At 38.8% G+C, this 19,819-nt stretch overlaps 2 protein-coding genes and 1 long non-coding RNA gene across 5 annotated transcripts in view; 1 reads left to right on the top strand and 2 right to left on the bottom strand.

Annotated features, from left to right (window-relative positions):
• Positions 1 to 1,265: 1,265 nt before the first annotated feature.
• LOC107223016 (cyclin-dependent kinase 2) lies at positions 1,266 to 5,062 on the bottom strand. Its single transcript, XM_015662578.2, has 5 exons — positions 4,668 to 5,062; positions 2,686 to 2,881; positions 2,283 to 2,555; positions 1,913 to 2,116; positions 1,266 to 1,779 (listed from the first exon to the last, which is right to left on the bottom strand). Exons 1-5 carry the CDS (start codon positions 4,781 to 4,783, stop codon positions 1,669 to 1,671), a joined length of 900 nt encoding a protein of 299 aa, XP_015518064.1. The 5' UTR covers positions 4,784 to 5,062; the 3' UTR covers positions 1,266 to 1,668.
• Positions 5,063 to 5,583: 521 nt separating this feature from the next.
• Positions 5,584 to 19,819, top strand: part of LOC124294949 — a 32,841-nt gene continuing 18,605 nt past the window's right edge. The window contains exons 1-2 of the long non-coding RNA XR_006904847.1: positions 5,584 to 5,935; positions 6,322 to 6,489. This is a non-coding gene — a long non-coding RNA (uncharacterized LOC124294949). The remainder of the gene's footprint in view (positions 5,936 to 6,321; positions 6,490 to 19,819) is intronic.
• Positions 6,812 to 19,819, bottom strand: part of LOC107223007 (protein piccolo) — a 59,671-nt gene continuing 46,663 nt past the window's right edge. For 2 of the 3 annotated variants that reach the window (XM_046742569.1, XM_046742557.1), the window contains 8 exons: positions 16,758 to 18,792; positions 16,544 to 16,587; positions 16,200 to 16,371; positions 15,549 to 15,757; positions 15,257 to 15,442; positions 14,242 to 14,286; positions 13,337 to 13,498; positions 6,812 to 8,794 (listed from right to left, as the gene is read on the bottom strand). In XM_046742569.1, coding sequence (XP_046598525.1) covers positions 7,910 to 8,794; positions 13,337 to 13,498; positions 14,242 to 14,286; positions 15,257 to 15,442; positions 15,549 to 15,757; positions 16,200 to 16,371; positions 16,544 to 16,587; positions 16,758 to 18,792 — 3,738 coding nt within the window. In that variant the 3' untranslated portion in view covers positions 6,812 to 7,909. The remainder of the gene's footprint in view (positions 8,795 to 13,336; positions 13,499 to 14,241; positions 14,287 to 15,256; positions 15,443 to 15,548; positions 15,758 to 16,199; positions 16,372 to 16,543; positions 16,588 to 16,757; positions 18,793 to 19,819) is intronic. The other variant, XM_046742565.1, reaches the window with a different exon arrangement.

Below are 19,819 nucleotides of genomic sequence, written 5' to 3'. Positions count from 1 at the left end.
AGACATCAACCACCACGGAGCTAGAACGGAGTTAGTAGTAGCTCTGTTCGTTTTAGTTACACTTTTCTACACTTTTTACACTTTTCCTGAATCTAGCCAATGGAAGGTGCCCTTTCCTGGGAAAATGTAAAAAGTGTATAAAGAGGTTTCTCTCTGTATAAAGTGTAACTAAAACGATCAGAGCTAGTAATCTCCACCTGGCATACAGTGCTGTATATTTTCAAGATGGCTTCCATATGGTCAGAGCAGAACGGGACGAAAATTTGTCCGCCGGAGGAACACACAACACACACCTAAAATCTTAGAGAATGATAATACGCTGTTTTGCGTAAATAAAATTATTCCGCGCCTGTTTCTGATGGGCTGATTCTCATGCACTCAGCGATATGATTGGCCTGGTCTCACTATTCAATAGAACTCATCCAAACACTACGGCAGGGCAAATAATCATGTCAAATTGCAGATTTTTTGAATCGCGAAACAACCTGAGGACATCGATCTTAAGTGGTAATTTATATACTTATTAAAACTGTTCATATTCTGTTTAATCATGTCATATTTTTGAAGTTACGAAGTGGAAACTTGTTTCCTAAACAGGTGTTCGCTGTCAAGTTCTACTTTGAATCAATATTGTTTTTCGGTGCAGCCGATAAACCGCTGACTTTGGCTTCATTGTTTATTTATGCGAAATTATTCGTACGGTGAAATAATGCATTAGTAAGAGTTTGAGAATCAGAATCTGACCAACAGCTTAGATTAGTCATTTGTAAACAAATTTTACATAAAAATGAAAGCTTTGTGCGTGAGTCAGTGTTAGACAGTTTGGAAATAATTGAATAAATATTGGAGAGCCGTAATCATTGAGGTCTTTTTTTGATAGAAATCCGGAAATTTTGACAATTCAACAAAACGTGAAAATGGGTTAATACGCACCTATATTAATTTATGATTGTAATTACATATACTTGTGTTTCTAATTTGATATAAAAATATTCTACATTTTTGTAACATCACGTTGTTATACATAACGATATTATAATTTTTTTTCTTTAAACTGTGTTAACATTGTTATCAAAAATATTCTCGTTGATATTTTAAAAAGAATTCCCTGTTTACAGAACAATATTTCATCTCATTTGTCACCATATTTCATCTTACAATCATATCTGTAATTGTATTTACACAGAGCAAAAAGGCATCAGGTAGTCAGTAGTCACCTTGCAATTATTGACACCCTTGTTCAAAGTTCAAAGGGTAACCATGGGTGTGAATTTAGCATGTTGCACAAGATTAAAATACCTCGTTTTATCAACATCTGATGCAGAGGCACGTTTTTTTTTTCTGTAATTTATTACAACACAGGTTGCGCTAACGTTCGAAGAAAGGTATAAAGATATAATTCGATAATAGCACGCATTCAAAGATTATCGTATACAAGAAACAAAAATTAAGGGTTGAAATGCTACAACTGACTCCTCTTTTGGAAAACTGGCCAAAATTGGCTTTTGACTGTGATATTATGTTTCTGAAAGTGCAGTGAATTTTCTACCATATAAATCGTACTTGAATGTAGTGTTGAATTTCTTTGTAATTCAAATTCTATTTATTTAAAAAAAACTTGAATTGTTTGAATGTTATTGCATATTATTAGTACAGTGTTACGAGTCGTCAGTCTTTCTTGATGAGCGGAGGTGGAACTAGTTCTACTCCGTTGAAGTAAGGATGAGATAACGCCATCCTAGCTGTTATTCTTTTGCTGGGATCGTAGGTCAATAGTTTCTGTAAAATTAAAAGCAAAAAAACATTATCTGTTGTATAACTCCAGTTACGACTAGTACATCTGATTTATGTTCAAGCAAATCAGTAATGTAAAAAAAATTATAAAAAATTCTTCATCAAATAATTTGGTTACCGAGAGCAAGTCTTCAGCATCATTGTCAAATGATGGCACAACTTCGTTGAAACTCCGTGCATCCCATCGTGGGAACATTGACTTGTAGTCAGGAAGTTGCGAAACTCCAGGCCAAACAGTTTCGTCTGGAGTTCCCAAAGTACGAAATATTCTGAACAGTTGATCTATTTCTGAATCGCCAGGGAATAATGCTCGCCTTGTTGCCTACAGTTTTGGATTATATTAATGTGGAGGTTTCTAGACATTCCTTTCTTCTTCCAAATATTTATACCATACATCCATATTAAACGTTTGTGTTATTATACAAGTGATATACTCAGGACTAAATGAATGGTGTTTGAAAAGAAATTTTTGACAATAATATTTCTACCATTTCTGCAAAAATACATCCTAAGCTCCAGACGTCAACTGCTGTTGAATAGAACTTAGTTCCGAGAAGAATCTCTGGAGCTCTGTACCACAGGGTTACAACTTCGTGTGTGAATGTTCGTACCGGAACTCCAAATGCTCTGGCAAGTCCGAAATCTGCCAATTTTATGTATCCCTCTTTATCTATTAGTAGATTTTGTGGTTTCAGATCCCTGTGCAAGACCCGATGAACGTGACAAAACGCAATGCCTTTCAATAATTGGTGTAAATAACTCTGAAATAGAATTACAACTTCAACCAGACTGAATAGTCTCATATCAGAACTGGAAATCATTTGCAAAAAAACAGTATTGCACTAGATTAAAAAATAACGTACAATAAGAAAATTAGTAAATCTTTAGTACCTTTACAATACTGTGACTCAAACCAGCTTTGGTAGAATCTAATAATTTTTTCAAATCCTGTTGAAGAAATTCAAATACAAGGTAGAGCTTCTTTTCACAGTGGACAACATCCAACAACTGAACAACATTCGGGTGTGTAAGTTCCTTTAATAACGATATTTCTCGAATAGCTGTAGATGGTACACCTTCGCTTTCCCTAATATGGATTGAAATAATATTTCGCTATTAGAGTTGAAAATAGGAAAATTAAGTAATCAAATCATTGTAATCTCTACTAAATTCTGGTTATGCTTGTTCTGGTTTGTTGCAATTAATCTTTGCCACAAGTTGAAACAAAATCATAATCCATTATTTGTAAACGTGAACTCGTTTAGATGACACATCCTAATTATAGTTGGTAAGATATGTCGTATTTATTATTAAAGGCCAAACAATTTTTTATAATTATTATTGTATGAATTCAAGAGAGACGGTTAGTGAGTAAGATCCAGAAATAAAATTATGATACTTTGGAGAATTGCGAGTTATTGTAATGGTAACGAGGAAAGAAACTATTACAAAGTAATTGAAAACAGGACAAACAGTGAGACACATTTTCTTACACAAGAATCAAAACTACTCGAGCAACGACAGGCTTTTCGTATAAATGCATCAAGCATTAAACTTGAGTAAACTTATCGATTCAAATATCTGGTTTGAAATGAACTATGTTGCAAAGTTTAGATTTGATTGTGCGAATGATTCGTTTACACAAGTTTATAAAAAATTTGATGTAGTTGTTCGAGCTTGTTCTAAATTTTTTCCACTTGGCATAGTATGTAGCTCAATTCAAGCTTTGAAACAATCCATACGATGATAACAAGTAGTGACAAAACTAAACCAAGAATAGCATCAATTTGGAGCTTAGTATAATCTTACGTAGTTTTCACTACGTTGGCAATAATTTTGCATAAAATCCAAATAAAGCAGAGAAATAAAACAGATAAGGGAACAGATATTCCAATTAAACTTTTGGATTGATTTACTGTGTACCTTAAGGTCACATTGAGAGTACTTTTTAGCAGTAAACAGAGTTTATTAATGAAGCTCCAGCCAGTTTTTGCACTTGCATAAGACTATTACCGTAATATTGGACTACATACGTGAGATCCTTACGCTGGATAGGATGGAACAAAAAGTTTAGTATTATCAGAATGGATATTGAAACAACGGGTTAAAAGACAAGTACAGCAGTGATACTCAACGATAAGTGAGTATGGATAGCTGATGCTAATGTGTACATTGTACTGCCAATATGCGTTATATTAATAATAAACTAGTAAAGAGATCGTAGGGCTTAAATCAGATGCGTAGCGTGCAATGAGGTAAGCTGAATCATGTGGTGCTACGACAGTTACTAACACGTGGCCCCTGCAGATTCAGCTGCCCCCAACGCACAGGTTAGCAGGCGAGTTAGTTAAGTGTAAAAGCAAGCCCACTCAGTTACGTTATCAAGCTTCGCATGTTATCCTTCCTAAATAGTTTCAAAATTGTGTAAAATAAAGTTGATCGGTTATTCAAGATTGCAAGGCTGTGAATCGACGCTAGCGTCTTCATTGCTAGGTGGTTCTCGATTTTAGAAGAAACCGACGAAAGAAAATTTTTAATCACTTTCTATCTCAGCTTGACTGTTGACGAAACAAGAGACTGTAGTTGAAAGAAATTATCACACTGTTTTACATCGAATGTAAATCATAGCCGAGTTAGAAGCCGGGTACAGAATTTGTGTCTGTGTAAAGAAGGTAGATTTGTGAGAACGAAACGTGAGGATTAAACGTGAAAGAACGCGAGGCGCGTGCCTCTATGGGAGGTTATGAAAACACGTATATTCATCATGTCTAATTAATTAAATTATAATCTAGGAGCACCGAAAAATACGTAGAAATATTATAACGATATTGGTTAGATAACGGTAATTTTATTTTATGTAATACCAAACGTACGTTTCGAGGCGAATTTTTTTAAGGGCTACCAGTTTCCCGGTAAGTTTGTCCTTAGCTTTGTATACAACGCCGTAAGTCCCTTCCCCTATTTTCTCGATCTTTACAAAGTTCTCCATGACGTTATAACGCTATACAATTCTTTTCAAGTTATACCGATTCTCTTTTGCAATTTGACTATATTCAATAGCCAATCGGCACTTCATTTCCCGATATTTTAACGAGGAATGAATTCACTCGAGCGATGCACACTATGGTCGTCGGAATTGATACAGCTCCGATCACTTTTTAGTTTTCGTATATATCACCCGGCCCGAGTCTCGCCCGCGATAAAACCCATACGTATGTATGGGTCTCTGACCTTTGCATGTGTGCATGTCGATTGAGGGGCAGCTTCGTCCCCCAAACTTGAAGCCATGTATGTTTTACATACCTTTAGGTCTATGTCCTATGGTCAGATGGCGGTGGAACTTGATAAATATAACTCGGGTCCAGAACGGACGCATTTTCATCGATTGTCACATTTCTATTACGGTGAGGAGAGCTTTTGATTTTTCCTGAAATTTGAAACTATAAATCTCTCGCTGCATAGACGTTTGATAAGAAAAATAGATGAGAATTTTTTTTTGTTCACTTTCAATCAACGCTGACTGCTTCATCCTTCGATGAAAATTTATCTTCCAGGCAATCGCGTTTCTCTTTCTTTTATCAGAATATCTGGCTGATTGTGAACGTACAAATACGTAATCAAAAACGGAATAATTATGTATAGCATAACGCATGCAATTGTTTCCTCAGAGGCTTACCTTTTATCGTTAATTCCGACGACTGATGAACACACGTCAACTCAAACATAGTTCATGATTCAAATTACGCGCGAGAGATTTTATTTCTTTTGATTGGCTCAGCGTGCATTACGTAATTTAAAATGGTGGGTACATGACCTTTCGGTGCTGCTCGTGGCAGAAATAGCAACTCGATGGTATTACGAAAATAACACGGGATAGTGACTTTATGATACTATTTTCCGCCTAACAATAAAATGTATAGTTGAATGAATGTTTGGAGCAACAATGCGGATACCAGATTAAAATGATACTTTTGTACCTACTTCGTTGAGCTGTATTTGATTCACGAAGGTTTTTCTTGAATTCTCTTGTTTGTAAATAAACACGCACCAGCTACGTTCGGTATTTATATGTGATTACACGATTACCTTGAAACGCGTCGCAAGGAGATCGACGAAGCGCAATGAAACGTCGCGTTTTGAGGTAATATATCGAAGAATCAGATGTAAATACATACCTATATAGGTACGGAACGCACTATAAGTAAGCCGGTTATTTTCTTGTGACGAATTGGAGCTATGAGTCGGCCATGTTGCTTGAAGACAATTCTTTTAAATGTCGCGGAAAATTCAAATGCTTGGAGAAAAAATTTTATGACAATGTGTGGAAATTGATTCAAAATCAGATGGTATTTGAAGAATTTCCGATCTGGAACATTTTACTAAAGTTTTAATCGTACGTAGTACGAAATTTGCATAGAAATAATAGCGAATATGAAATGTGGATGATAACTACGAGTACAATTATCTTAATAAATCGTATTACAAGCTGCTGTATAAATAACCTCTAAATCATGTAATTTTGTTCAGATTTGCAGATTTCATTTATGATTGACTAGGAGCTTCGCCTCTGCGCACTTCGCACCTCACTCTTGTGTGCTCGATGTGACTCAACATGTTCTAGCCTTCGGGGTGACACAATAATCTTCTGTGTTTTTACCACATTTTTCTAATGTGCTGTTTTCAACTATCTTGAGGGTGAGTAATCTTATTAACTAACGATATTGGAAATTGCGGTACAGATACGTATGTACAATTTATTGTAATACGTGCAAGCTCTTTTTTGATTTTACTGCTGTCTGTTTTGACGGGATTGCGACAGTGAATTTTTTCTACGAAAGCGAGGATGTTTGTCAAATTGAACGCATCCTACAATCATTTGTCAGTATGTACGACGTACCGGCTATCTTGTACAAATAATTGAATTTGCATACACGACTTACTTCATATGCTCCAGTCGGCTCATATTCTTGTGTTATTGATTCAAAAATCATTTTGTACGACAAATAAGGCCAGTAAATATTTCACATAGATATTTAATTTCATAGTTTAATTACTTCTAAGATCTTATTACATGAGAAGCGTTTGAAACAATTGCGATATTTAATTTTTATAGTTACAAATGACTACCTAGTAACTACATTTACGTAGTATGGTATACTTAGATATAAGATTTAACATAGGCTTGGTTTGAACTACAGCGTTTTTCCTTCATGTAATAGTCTTCATGCCTATAATCATCTAACAACAAATGCGTTTTCTATAAATTACAAATATATAGATGTTATGTATAGTTGCGTTCAATTTACCATTCCGGAAATGATTTTCATCATTTGGGAAGATCTTCGATGGACGGAGTTCGAAATTTATTGTAAAACAAATAACAGACCTGTGAATTGCTGGTCAGCAAGTCACAGCTGTTGAAGTTTACGATGCCCTTATATTCATTATACGTGTTTACTGAAATTCTGTCAAACATTAGGATAACGAAGGTACATATGATAGCTATTTTTTTAGTAATTCAAACGTTACTGAAAATGAAATGATGTCAATCCAAGTTTACATACACAATCATTAACGTTCTGTTTCGAGTTCAGTCGTCATAGTTGTAGTTAATCGCACTTTGAATTTTTCCCTTCCAATTTACCATACAGAACAGTTACAAAGCAGTGAATTTTTTTGCGAATTGATCTTTAGTTTAGTTTTTCAAATGCTAGTATTTTCTACAGCGAGCCTAACTTCTTTCGTACACAACATACTTGCGCACGTTATAAGCTCGACGTAAAAAGGCTAAGTGAAATTGAAATTACATAATTTTATCGATCTAAAGAGTAATAGTGACTCGTTATAACTTATATTTAATAGATAAATAATCAAGGTATGAATTACGTAATTTTCCTTCAAGACTGCCCGATACCGTAAGTGATTTTTCACCACGTCTTGATGTCGTATCCATATTATTATGTTTCATCGATCATCTGTGTAAAAATTGTTCCACAAGTTACCTGTATGTTCAGAACTGATTTGCAGCAACAAACTACGTATTTTTTTTTTACGGAATATCTCCACCGGGACAAATGTCAAACCAGAATCATGGCAAATATTTGACAATTTTCATTTACTGGGCCACTCCGGTTCGAGATGGCGGGATGGGTGCATCGACCAATTTTGGCAATGCAATTTTTGAATCTGAAGCTGGCGTGGCGATAACCGGATCATGGGAACCCAGTTCCGGCAACATACTTGAGACTATTTTTGGCAGTCTGAACTCCTTTGAAGAAGAGTTGCTCAGTTTTTCGTTTGCATCCTCAGTGTTGTTCAGCGGCAAACTGTTCGGCGGAGACGATCTTTCCTTTCTTGGTGTTACTTTACCCACAGGTGATGTTGGGCTGTTCTTAGCGGGTGATTTCTTTCCTGGGCTTTTTTGACGCTCCTCATTCGGAGACTTCTTCAATGGACTTTTGAGACGCGGTGTCGACGGCTTATTCTCAGCGTCTGGTGTCTTTTGGGCTCCAGTTTCGTGTCTAGGAGTCGAAGGTCTCTTTTCTTCCGGAGTCTTTGGCTTCTTTTCTTCCGGTGTCTTCGGCCTTTTTTCTTCCGGAGTCTTTGGCCTTCTCTCTTCTGGTGTCTTCGGTCGCTTCTCTGTCGGTGATTTGGGACTCCTTTTTGTCTCGATCTGTCTCACATCCTCGCTCTCGGCGATCGTTACCTTCTTAGAATGTTCCGGTGTTTTTGATCTATCCGGCGTCTTTACCAGGCTGGATTTTCGCGATTGAGGAAATGCTTTCTTCTCTTCTACAGGCGTTGTTGTTGGTGGAACTGGCACTTGTTCAGAACGAGATTTCGGTCTAGCAGGGATCGTAGACTCTGTAGTAGCAACTGGATTTATCGGATTAGCTTCTTGAGACGAAGGTGTCGAACTGTCCTCTGCGTGAGAAAGTTTCTTCGTCTTCCTAGCTGAAGATGGCGAGGTAACGTTGAGTGCAACATTGGCTTTGCCCTCCTGCAGGAATTGAAAATTCTATTAGTCAGTATAACATCGTAAACTGGGGGGGGGGGGGGGAGAAATAGAAATTCATTACTGTCTGTAATATGCATTAAGAGTTTGACAAAACAGCTAGATGTGAAAAATATGTCATCGGCAGCACTCGTGTAAAAAGTTCAAGTTACGTTTTCACACCTGATTAATAAACTCGTTTCTTTGTTGCAACAGACTTCCGATTCTTTATTAATCATAACTCAAAGCGTATTTTATTTAAACGACTATCGTTTTGAATAGTTGCGATTATCGTTAGTCCACGTTAGATCGAGTATGACGAGCTGGTGCAAACTGACCTTGCTGGCGAACGCCGCGTGGAGGCAATGGGTGATGCGTGTTGATGTTGCAGAGACCGGTATGTGCCGTACAGAAGGTGAGAAGTGTAGTGCTATACCAACGAACACTACCAAGACCTACACTACAACTGCAGACTTCGAAATGTTAAGATCCTCGAGATCAACAGAAATGCGAGAAAAGCGATAATCATACTTTCAAGTACACGGTTCGTGATGGTTTCTATTCCACTTGGTAAAAAATTTTAGGGAATAATTTTTATCCTTGTAAAGAAAGAAAGAAAAGAACTGAAAATTTTATCTCAGATTTCGATAGCTCTTGCAGTCAAATGGGATAAATGGAACCCTTGGACTGAGAAAAATTTCATTTTTTGTAGTAACTAAAAAAATTCAGTAAAACAACAGTAAGTATCGTTAAAAAAAACACTGTTTAAATATTGTTGGAATTACGAAAAACGAGGTACGCGTAACCATTTTGCGCTATTGTCGATCCTTTTTGGCAATTGCAACGGAAAATCAGTCTGTTCGGTTTACGGTACTTTTTTTAGTTAAACACGGCTTTGACGTCAATTTACTGTTGCACAAGCATTAAATTTTCGCAACAGTTGCAAGAAAATAAAGCAACAGTGATCGTAATGAGAAAGAATAGTAACGGATACTAGAGTTTCTGGTAACAGCTGCAAACCTAATTTTCATTTCATACCTAGAACTATATTTTTCGATTGTGGTAAAAAATGAAAATAGTCAAGGACTGAGCGGTAACCGGAACTAAAAATTTCTCTCAGTACGTATAATAATATGAGTACTGTACGGTAGCTATTGAATGGAGAACGAAGAAGAGGTACTTAGCCGTCATTAATACTTACGGTGGTAATTGGGTGCAGTAAAAAGTGCGATAATGAATTTGAAAACAAAAATATTATTACAATTAGTTTCTAGTAGGTAAATTAAAATAATAGATATACATTGGGTGATTGTTACATCTTACATAACAATGTTCATATTATGTGGTAACTTAAATAAAATTTAATCGATATTTTAGTATGTCTTTAAATTAATATGTCGAATAATAGTTGATTCGACTACATAAACAACGTATAAGCGGTACAGTGTTACATTATCAGCAGAGTATGATTGCGCTTAATTTATAGGCAACGAGATTGGGATCGCATTTACGCGAGTGGTTTATAGGTGTACAATTTGTGGGTAATTTCGTTTCTACGGTGGATGGTATGATAGAAAAATCACTCTTGAGACATTCTAAATGCAATTATTTTCATCAAGTGGTGTATACAAGGACTGTGCAAAATTAAATTAGATACAACGGATGTTACAACGATCGACACATCTCACCGTGAAAATTCAGTACGTAGATATATATTCTCTATACCTAAGGGCACGCCATTCATGCAACGCGATGGTTTATCTTTCAATATGTTTCGTTCCTTACTTTCTCACCGAGTTATTTACACTAATAAAACTTTTCCACTTTCTCTAGTATTTTTTATCTTCGCTCATCACGATTCACCGACAACAAACTTTGCGTCGTATATACGCACTGGACTGACTCTGTCTAGCCTATATTCAATTTAGTCTCAAAATCTCAAGGACCGTTTACACCTCCACGTTTATAAATCGATAAATATTTCTTCAACGTCAATAAATAACTGTGTGTGATATTAAACAAATCAAGATAACTCTGCTTATTGATGATACGAATGGAGTGTGCCCAGCATTGAGTCGTGCGCAGTGTTCGTACTTTTGAAATTATAATTAAAACTGAAAAAGTGTTATACTGTTACTGTCTCAAATGAATTCGATCGAATAAGCAACGCTGCAAAGTGCGAGGAGAGTTTACGGACAAAAACCCTGTACTGCCTACGTATCGGTGTAGTAGACTACGTCGTTTAATGCGTGTGTGACATTGGCAGTATAACATTGGCCTGTACCTACGGCGTATTTACGTAAGTACAGATCGGAAGGTGTATGTGTCTTATAATTTAGAAATCAAGATATCTACCATAGAGTAATTTTCATTCAACGTGCTTATACTGGTATTAATTAATCAATACACCGCAACAGCGGCACATAAACTTGTCAAGTGATATATCAACATTTATCAAACGTATATCAAAGCAAGGAAGAATTATTCGCAATATTCGGGGATTCGCTTAAGATTCTCGTTTTACCACAGAATTGCAAACTTCGGAAACTTGACTTTGAAAATTAATGTGACAGATAATTTAATTCTGCCTTATTACTCGTCACGAGTCATCGACTGACAACGCGCTCGATTCTACATTGCGAATGACTCTTCCAAAGGTAAAATGGACCACGTATCATGCTACACACAAAGTTAGCATGGGTATTAGTATAGCAGTATTTTTGAAAAATGACTGCTATTGCTTTGCTTTTGTTTTTTTTTTTTTTTCACTAATTATTTCTTCATCTCCGTTCGTGGTATGAGTTGTCTTAGACGGGTAGCTGTTAAGATTAACTTATTAGTACTTAATCAGAGTTGTTATAGATGGTATATGTGGTAATTTTTGTTTTTAGTTGTTGAGACTGGTACGCTGACATCACTGCAGGCAGGCAGGGAAGTGTTAGATGCGATCACCCAGCCAACTCGCTCTTAGACCCATATCAAGTCCGACTAATATTCTCCTCCCTAAACTCTCTCTGGAATTGGAATCTCACCCTTCCAAATCGAGATAAGGTTCATTGAAACGGCCAACGAATTAAGACCGTCTTTTGATGCTCAATTCAAATTTCAGAGGCCACAGTATTTTCAGGACCCAAAGTCTAAAGTGCTGATAGTCTAGTCCGGAAGGAATCGATCGTGTGAATTGATTATTTTTTCTTTTTCTTTTTTTTTTTTTGTTCTTTGCTAGTACTTATATGGACTGTAATAATTGGCCTTGGAGATATTTGAGTACAGAAAATAAAAGGCTAGCTAGCTCTTTTCATCGTTTAGTATAACGGAGATGGGGCTAAGAGGGTGGCTTAACACTCCTGGTTCAGGTTCTCGTCGGAAGTCGGAAGACCATTTCTGCCTTCGTTGATCGTGCCGGATGGGACGGGGCTCTGTGACACACAACACACTTTCTAGCCAAACTACAAGTAGCAATTTAAAGAAGCCTTATAGAGCATCGTTACCCTATCCTTACGCCTCGTCATGATAACGACAATATGTTCGTGTTTGCCGCACATAATTGACGTATTGAATGAAAAGCGGACGAACGATAGGGCGATTGCCTTGAATTTTTTTTTGGCCGCTTTATTTGATATGAAAGAAAGTGATCTATGGACTTTAGATTGTTATCAACGTACAGTAAGTAAAATACTTTGTACTATTTCGTTACAAAGAGAAAGATGATGCATGGTTTTATGGAGGTCTTAATCGGTCATAACGACTGATCTATCCGTTTCAGACACGTTTTTCTCAATTACTGAGCATGGTAAAGTTTGGCCTATGATCGCTTCCAGGTGATGACAATTCGGCTCCTATCAATACCAATATAGATACGACTGAAATGAAAATAAATGAAGAGTGTAATGAATGAAATGAACACAGTGAAAAGAGAAGTGAAGGAAACGAATCGGTGGAGGAATGAATGGATAAATGAAACGATTGAACTTGTTTAAACGAACAAACAGCAACTGCATGTGATAAAATACCGAGCGTGCAGTAAGCTTCGAGGCGCGGATTAAATCGAGAACGGAGAATGAATTCTAAATATGTAAATTTTTTTAAAGAAAAAACAATTGAAATGATCGAAATGACCTATTCATTCATCGTGGCCACATCTCTGTGTTTCGTCGACACAGCATTTGGGAGATCTGTTATTTTCCATTCTCGATTTGCACCTTACACTAATACGACAAGTGACATGCAACAATACTTAGATATAGATACGTTTTGGTGAGATTTTATAAAAATTGTTAAACAGGCAGTACTGTCAACAGTACGATTATTTAAAAAAAAAAAAAAAATCAAAAGACCCGGGTCGATATATTTCGAAGCTAGCCAATCGTTCGACGATATCATTTACCGAGGTAAACTGTTCATCTATAAATGATAATTGTAACAATGTCAACGGTTTCGAAATAATTTCCTTCCGTTATCTCACAAGGTATTTGACCAATGTAAAAAGGGCACTAGGCTATTGGCGAAACGCCATGTAGTCGATGAAAAGGCTAAGTTTAAGTTTACCTGGGACCCGCTGCCGCTTAAACTTTCCACATTGGAACTTGTCTGTCGAAGGTAGTCCTTGTCGTTGAAAATCTTCTTATCCCCTCCACCAGGCTTATGTTTCACATTATCCAACGAGTGCACCTTGCTCTCAGCCTTAACTTCAATTTTCACCGTCTCTATCTGATGGCAAAAAACATAAATTGTTTGAACCGCTATTCTTGATAAAAATAAAAAAAAAAGTAACTTCCGGTCAATTATAAGGGTGTGCAGAAGTATGCAGTCGACTTTTTTTCCAATTCGTTCCATGGTTAGGATAATCGCTACGAATTGTATTGGCTGTGTCTGCATTGGGTCGAGGAAACGATACGCTGCTGATAAATAGATAGATGTTGGTACAGAAATAGGTCGCGAAGACTGAATTCAGGATTTGGGTGATGAAAAATACTCTGTATTATTTTTTGAAAAAGAATAATTTACACATATATAAGGGGATTACAACAGTTTTCGTCATCTCTAACGCAACACATGATGCAGTCGCTCAGTTTAGTTAACAGGTTAATAACAATTAAGTAAACAACAATAAGTGGACAATGTTATAGGCGAAAGAATTACGAAATTAGAGTTATTTTATATTCTGTTTAATTTTATACCTCCATGCACGATCATGCGTTCTCTATTTAATAGTTACAGTTTTAATATCTTTCAAGTAACGTAGTCGTCTACTTACAATACAGAAATGCCGAGCCAAGCTTTGGTAACTGCCAATAATTATTCTACCGGCATTGAAACGATGTTCATCAATTTATCATAACTTTACTCATAGGTACACCCGAACGATGAACCAACGTGTGTGCTTTGGAAATCGGGGGCGGGGAAAGTGATTGTTGCTATAATATTTCGCGTTTTTTAAAAAATATACTCACGTCGTCTGATACCTTCTGCGGCGTTTCAGGCGGCGTAGTCGAAGACTAGACATGAAAAAATAGAATTACGAATGATATTTGACCAACGAATACGTGTTCCTTTGACAAAAGGCTGTTGCGTGGTTTCTGAACGGTGAAATTTCCTCGTTACTTTCCTGCGGTACACTTAGAGCAAATACGCTAATAAGATTGGTGTAAACTCAAGTGGAATCTGTATAATTTACTACGTAGACACTAGACTGTTATTGAAGTGACAATTATGTATTATTCTAAAGTTGCATATCTTGAATAACGGAAGTTGTTCAAAATCTTCGATCATTGCACAAGAACTAGCATGCGTCGTGCATTTTAAAACAGTTTTAATGATTTACATGCGTAATTAGTTGCGATTAAACGAATGTTATACTATGCCGTAAATTTTATCGAATTCACCACTATAACTCCTACACCAATATTGTATCTAGATCAAGCAGCGAATGATTGTTGACATACATATATTTGCTCTTCACTTATAATTTTCACACTGATATTTACTCAATTACAGCTCACAACTCGAACAGGTTTCATTTTTGTCCCGAACTCTGTCGCTTACTTTCACATAAGTTCACTTTCAAGCGAACCTGTGTAGAAATTAATTGTTAACTGGAATCCGACGTTTGTTTTGCTCTAATATCATCGAGTAATATAACAGCGACCCATTTCACTTTTAATTATTACTAACACTGATTTTGTTAGACTCGAAAACTCCCCTCCCATAGGATAAATCGTTCATACGACTGTAATTACGAATGATATCAGTGAATATATACCGTAGATATTAATAATACCAATACCAATATGCATACCCGCAATACCAATGATGCAGATAAACATACCGCATGCTGTAGTAAAAAATTGGTTATCGTAAACCTATTAAGAAAAAATCTCGGGTGTTATTGTACGAATCGTTTGCCGATTGAACTAATTGTACCGAAAACGATCTCCTACTACGGTTGATTCATTCCCAATGACCTACCTTGACAGTACCGCCTCCTGGCACGTGTTTTACGTTATCCTTGGAGGCAACTTTTGGCTTTGCCTTTTCTTTGAAGTCCAGCTTAACAGTCTCAATCTTCTTATCGCCGCCACCTGGTTTGTAAGTCGAGTTTTCCAACGAGCCAACTTTCGGCTTAGCGTTCCACTGAAGTTTCACTTGCGTTATCTGTATTCGTGCAAAACATTGCGAGCTATGAGAATTGTTGAAAAAAGTTTTGGAGAATCTGTCAGGCTTGTTTGCAATGGTCGGGTACTATTGAGTGATGTAAAACCTTTTTGTCTCCTCCGCTCGGCATGTATTTGTCATTCTTAGCTGCAATCTTTGGCTGCGCTTTACTAAAGTCAAGCTTCCTATTCTCGATCTTGATTTTACCACCACCAGGCTTGTAGCTCGTGTTTTCAAGTGAACCAATTTTCGACCTGACAGTTTTTAAATTTGGTGACGGTGCTGCACCGACCTGAATCTTGTTCATCGGTACTTCTGAAAATAAAAAAAAGAAATTCACATCTAAAGGATAACATTGTGCCATCGTGCTAAACGATTGACATATAGTTCAGTGCAAACTAGCAAACGACATTCACCAAGTAATTCAAGAGTAACACAGAGTTAGACTAGAAGCTTGACGATCTGCTGTCCGCGAGGCAGTGACAGAAAAAAAATGTCTTGGAAATGGCTAGTTAACAAATGCTTCTTCAGAGCAAAATTGGATTGAGGTTTGAAAGCGGTGGATCGCTCACTTTAAAAGGACCGTATTTACAAGCTCTTTGCGAAGTAGAATATCGTGTCTGATTTACGCCACCGCATCTCGGCTTGAAGCAACGCTAGAGATCCAAAGTGAAAAACCGTGCGACGATAAAGTCCCTTGGGCGAGAAGTTGGGGAGACGCGAATTATCGAGCTTCAACTGTGAAACAATTCCTTACTCTTTTTGTCTGCAGATGCAGAGGGAGCTACAGAAGTGTCGGGAGTTTTGGGCAACCCCTTGACAGACTTGCTCGGCGATTTTGTCGGTGAACTTGAAGTCGATCGTTTCGGACCTGGAATTTTCGAGTGTGACTTTGTCGGCGATCCGGCATCTCCATTTGTCGTTAGTTCCTGCATCAATTTCGAATTAACAAATGAACGATGGTCAAGAGTTCATCTAATTTTTACTTTCTTGTTCTCGAGTTGTAAGGGTGGAATTGTCGATGTAATCGACATTTCGCACCAAAAAATTACAACTACATAATTTCTACGTTCACTTGCAATTGTGACTTATAATACTTACGTTTCCTTGTGTCGATTCGTCCACACCACTGTCGTTATCCCCATCTGTAAAGTTAAAACATGAAAGTGTTAATTCCCCAAAATCTTCAAGTACAGTAAACAAGTTGCAAAACATGCACTGATTATTTTCCGAAGCAAAATCCTGTTTCTTATCACAACGTGATTGAAAAGCGCCAACGAGCTCAAGGGCCGTCAATCTAATATCATATAAGGACCTGTTTTTCTGGAACGATTTGCCGAAGCCGTGTTGCGCTCTTTAGACTCCCTCGCAGTTCGATTCCGCGAGGCTGCAGATTCTTTCTCTGGTGATTTCCCAACGTCAGATTTTGGAGAACGCGATCGGTGTCTACTTCGGTCCACACTCGATGGTGAGAAGGACTTCTTCGGGGTACCCGGAGTACCCTTAGAAGGTGTGGTCGGTGTGCCCTTGGACGATTCCTCCGGAGTGGTAAACTCCAAATCCTTCAACTCGCTCGCGACTGAAGCTGTGCTTTCGTCGTCCTTGTTAGCCCCGCTCATTATCAAATCCTTGGCGAAAGTAGCCCGCTTCTTAGCTCCCTCGGTGTCCGGTGTGCTTCTGCCGGACTTTTCCCCTTCCGATGATCTCAAGCATCCGGGTGACTTAGGGGGATTAGGCGACTGCGGGGTGGAAGTTGGCGATTTCACGGAGGATACTGGGGACTTTGTAGAAACTGGTGAACGTGTCACAGGAGAAACCGGAGCATTTTGAAGGCTCGGTGACGGCGAGGCGAAGCTTGGAGACTTCGGTGGATTCGGCGAAGGTGCGGATGAAGAAGCCGGGGATTTTGAGGACAACGGTCTTTCGTTGCCATCGTCGAACCCGATCACGTTCGGATGTGACGATTTTGGCGAAGCTTCCGGGGAACCCGAGACCGACAGTCTTTCGTCGAATTCTTGGTTCTCAATAGGCGGGGTCGCTTCCCTTTCTCCCCGGGGTTTTGGCGAATTCCCTGGAGTCGATTCGAGTGATTTTTCGGGTATCGGAGAAGACAGGTTCCCCGGAGACCTTGGAATCGGTGAATCGAACTTTTCCCCTTTAGGGGGAAGTTTGTCCTCTGTTTTCATGGACTCCGGTTCCTCCTCGCGTGGTTGGGGAGTCTTCGATGGTTCCGGCGTAAAAGCTTTCGCGTCGTGGCTCAAACCCGACTCGTTGATCAAATTTGACTCCGGTACACCGTGCAGGATGGAATCTTCGGAGGACTTGCGTTCCAGCATATTATCCGGATGTTCAATATCACGTTTTTCGTTACTTTTAACTCCCGGCGAAATCGGACCTTGTTGCGACATTGACGAATCCGACCGTTCGTTCTCTTTCGTTAAGTACACGGAACGATCGTCGCCTTGCCTTTCTTGGTGTTCCGTGTTTTCCTTCGAATTCCCCGAGTCAACAACGACGTCGTCGTCATCGTCAGCGTTGATCGGCATCTTCGGCTTACCGTTAATATTCTCCGCCATCTTATCATCGCCCCCTATCAAATCTTTCAGCTTTTCCTCTTTCCCGCCAGCCGTTCGTTCCGCATTTTTCGGATCCAAGGGATTGCGCTGCAGCAACGGGGAATCATTGCTCAGCGAAAGATCATTTCGGAGCTCGCGTGAGGAGTCGTTGTTCGTTTGAGGCGGTAGAGCTTCCGGACCGGACATCAGTTGCCTCTGGGGAAAAATGCTCGATAGCCTACCAGCAGCGGAGGGAGTTCCTGGTCGAGAACTGTCCGGAGAGTCCGAACGGATGCTGCTCTGCGAAGGCGTTCTTTGGGGGAAACCTTGGGGCCTGACGGCGTTGAATTGCGAGGAATTCGGGCCCAGTGGTGGCTGATTAACTTGCGGACGCTGTGGTTGACCGGCTGTTGCCAGACTCCGAGGCCCCGGTTGATTCTGAGGACGCGGTCCTTGCGGTGGTCCCGAAGGAAATCTTTTCGGCGGACCTGCACCCGGCGAATTTTGATAGCCCTGGTTTTGTCCCGGAAATAATTGTGGCTGCGGTGCTCTTTGCGGGAACCCCTGAGGCCTTGGAGGCTGACCTTGAAGAGACGTCGGTCCAAACGGGGATCCGGGTCGCTGACCTGGTACCAGGGATGAACGGCTATCCAGACGCCTTAGTGACGGCGGTTGAGGACCTCCTAGCCGTGGGCCACTCGATCCATTGTTCGTTGGAAATCTTTGGGGTGCTGCAGACGGAGGGCCTTGGGGTCTTGGTTGAAACGCTGGCGGAAGCGATGCGCTTTGTTTCACCTACAGGGAATCAATTATAGATATGTTTTTGGTGCCTAACATTTCTTGTGTCGTACTCTTTGTTTATATTTGCGAAATTCGATCATGGACAGCATCGTATGGTCCGTGCCAAGTCAAGTTTTGAAATACTGAAACGGGGTACCGGGGCAATCTTGGCACGGATATTTTTCCAAAGTACGTAGACTACGACTCACTGAACTCTGAATTTTGTCGCTGTTTTGCAGTTATTATTCTTGGGTTCAATGCCCCAGACACGCTTTACATTTTTTATAAATGATTACGTCTGCATTGTCTAATTTTATCCAGTACCAAAAGTTTTATTCATATTTTATTTCGATTAATGAAATTTGGCTGATTATACGCGTACCGAATATCAAAACTGTCAACGTGTCCCGAAGGATAGATTAAGTCGTTTTTCCACAGCATTGGATATTTGCAGAATTGCCCCGGTTTCGCCCACGTGATTTTGAGATCAAGGTTCCATTGAAACAAGGGCGCGGGTTAATTGGAATTAGTTTATGGTACGACCGGGTGAATTTTAGCATTGATCTTTTGAAAATATATTCTTAGGGCATGCCTTGGGTTGTAAATATAGGCATGGAATAGGGATCTGCCTTATTTCCCCATTTTCCATGTGTTTGTTATACTCGATATCTACAGTAACTGAGGGAGATGTCTCGAGAATCGTTTCACCGTACCTGTCACCGTTCACCTTGCGTTTTTATGGTATCGATCCTGGATAAAATACCGCGTATTATCATTCTTCGATTTTTCATTGAGCACGAATTAACGTATACGAGAGTTTATCTTTCGGGTCATTGTTTCCCTACCACGATTCAAAGGCGAGTTCAATTTTCGTGCTTTCGAATTTATTACCGAAGATCCTCGATTACTCTGTTGAAAAAGATTCTCACGATATTTAAAATCGATATTAAAATGTTCCTTTTCTTTTTTTTTCACTTAATCACTGGTCCACGAAACATTTCCACGCGCAAAGTATCGCCTTCGGTGAAATTATTTGTTGTTA

Source organism: Neodiprion lecontei, chromosome 1 (genome assembly GCF_021901455.1).
Source record: "Neodiprion lecontei isolate iyNeoLeco1 chromosome 1, iyNeoLeco1.1, whole genome shotgun sequence".
NCBI classification, from domain to species: Eukaryota; Metazoa; Arthropoda; class Insecta; order Hymenoptera; family Diprionidae; genus Neodiprion; species Neodiprion lecontei.
The sequence above is the reverse complement of the archived record's forward strand: the minus strand, read 5'-3'. Positions and strand labels throughout refer to the sequence as shown.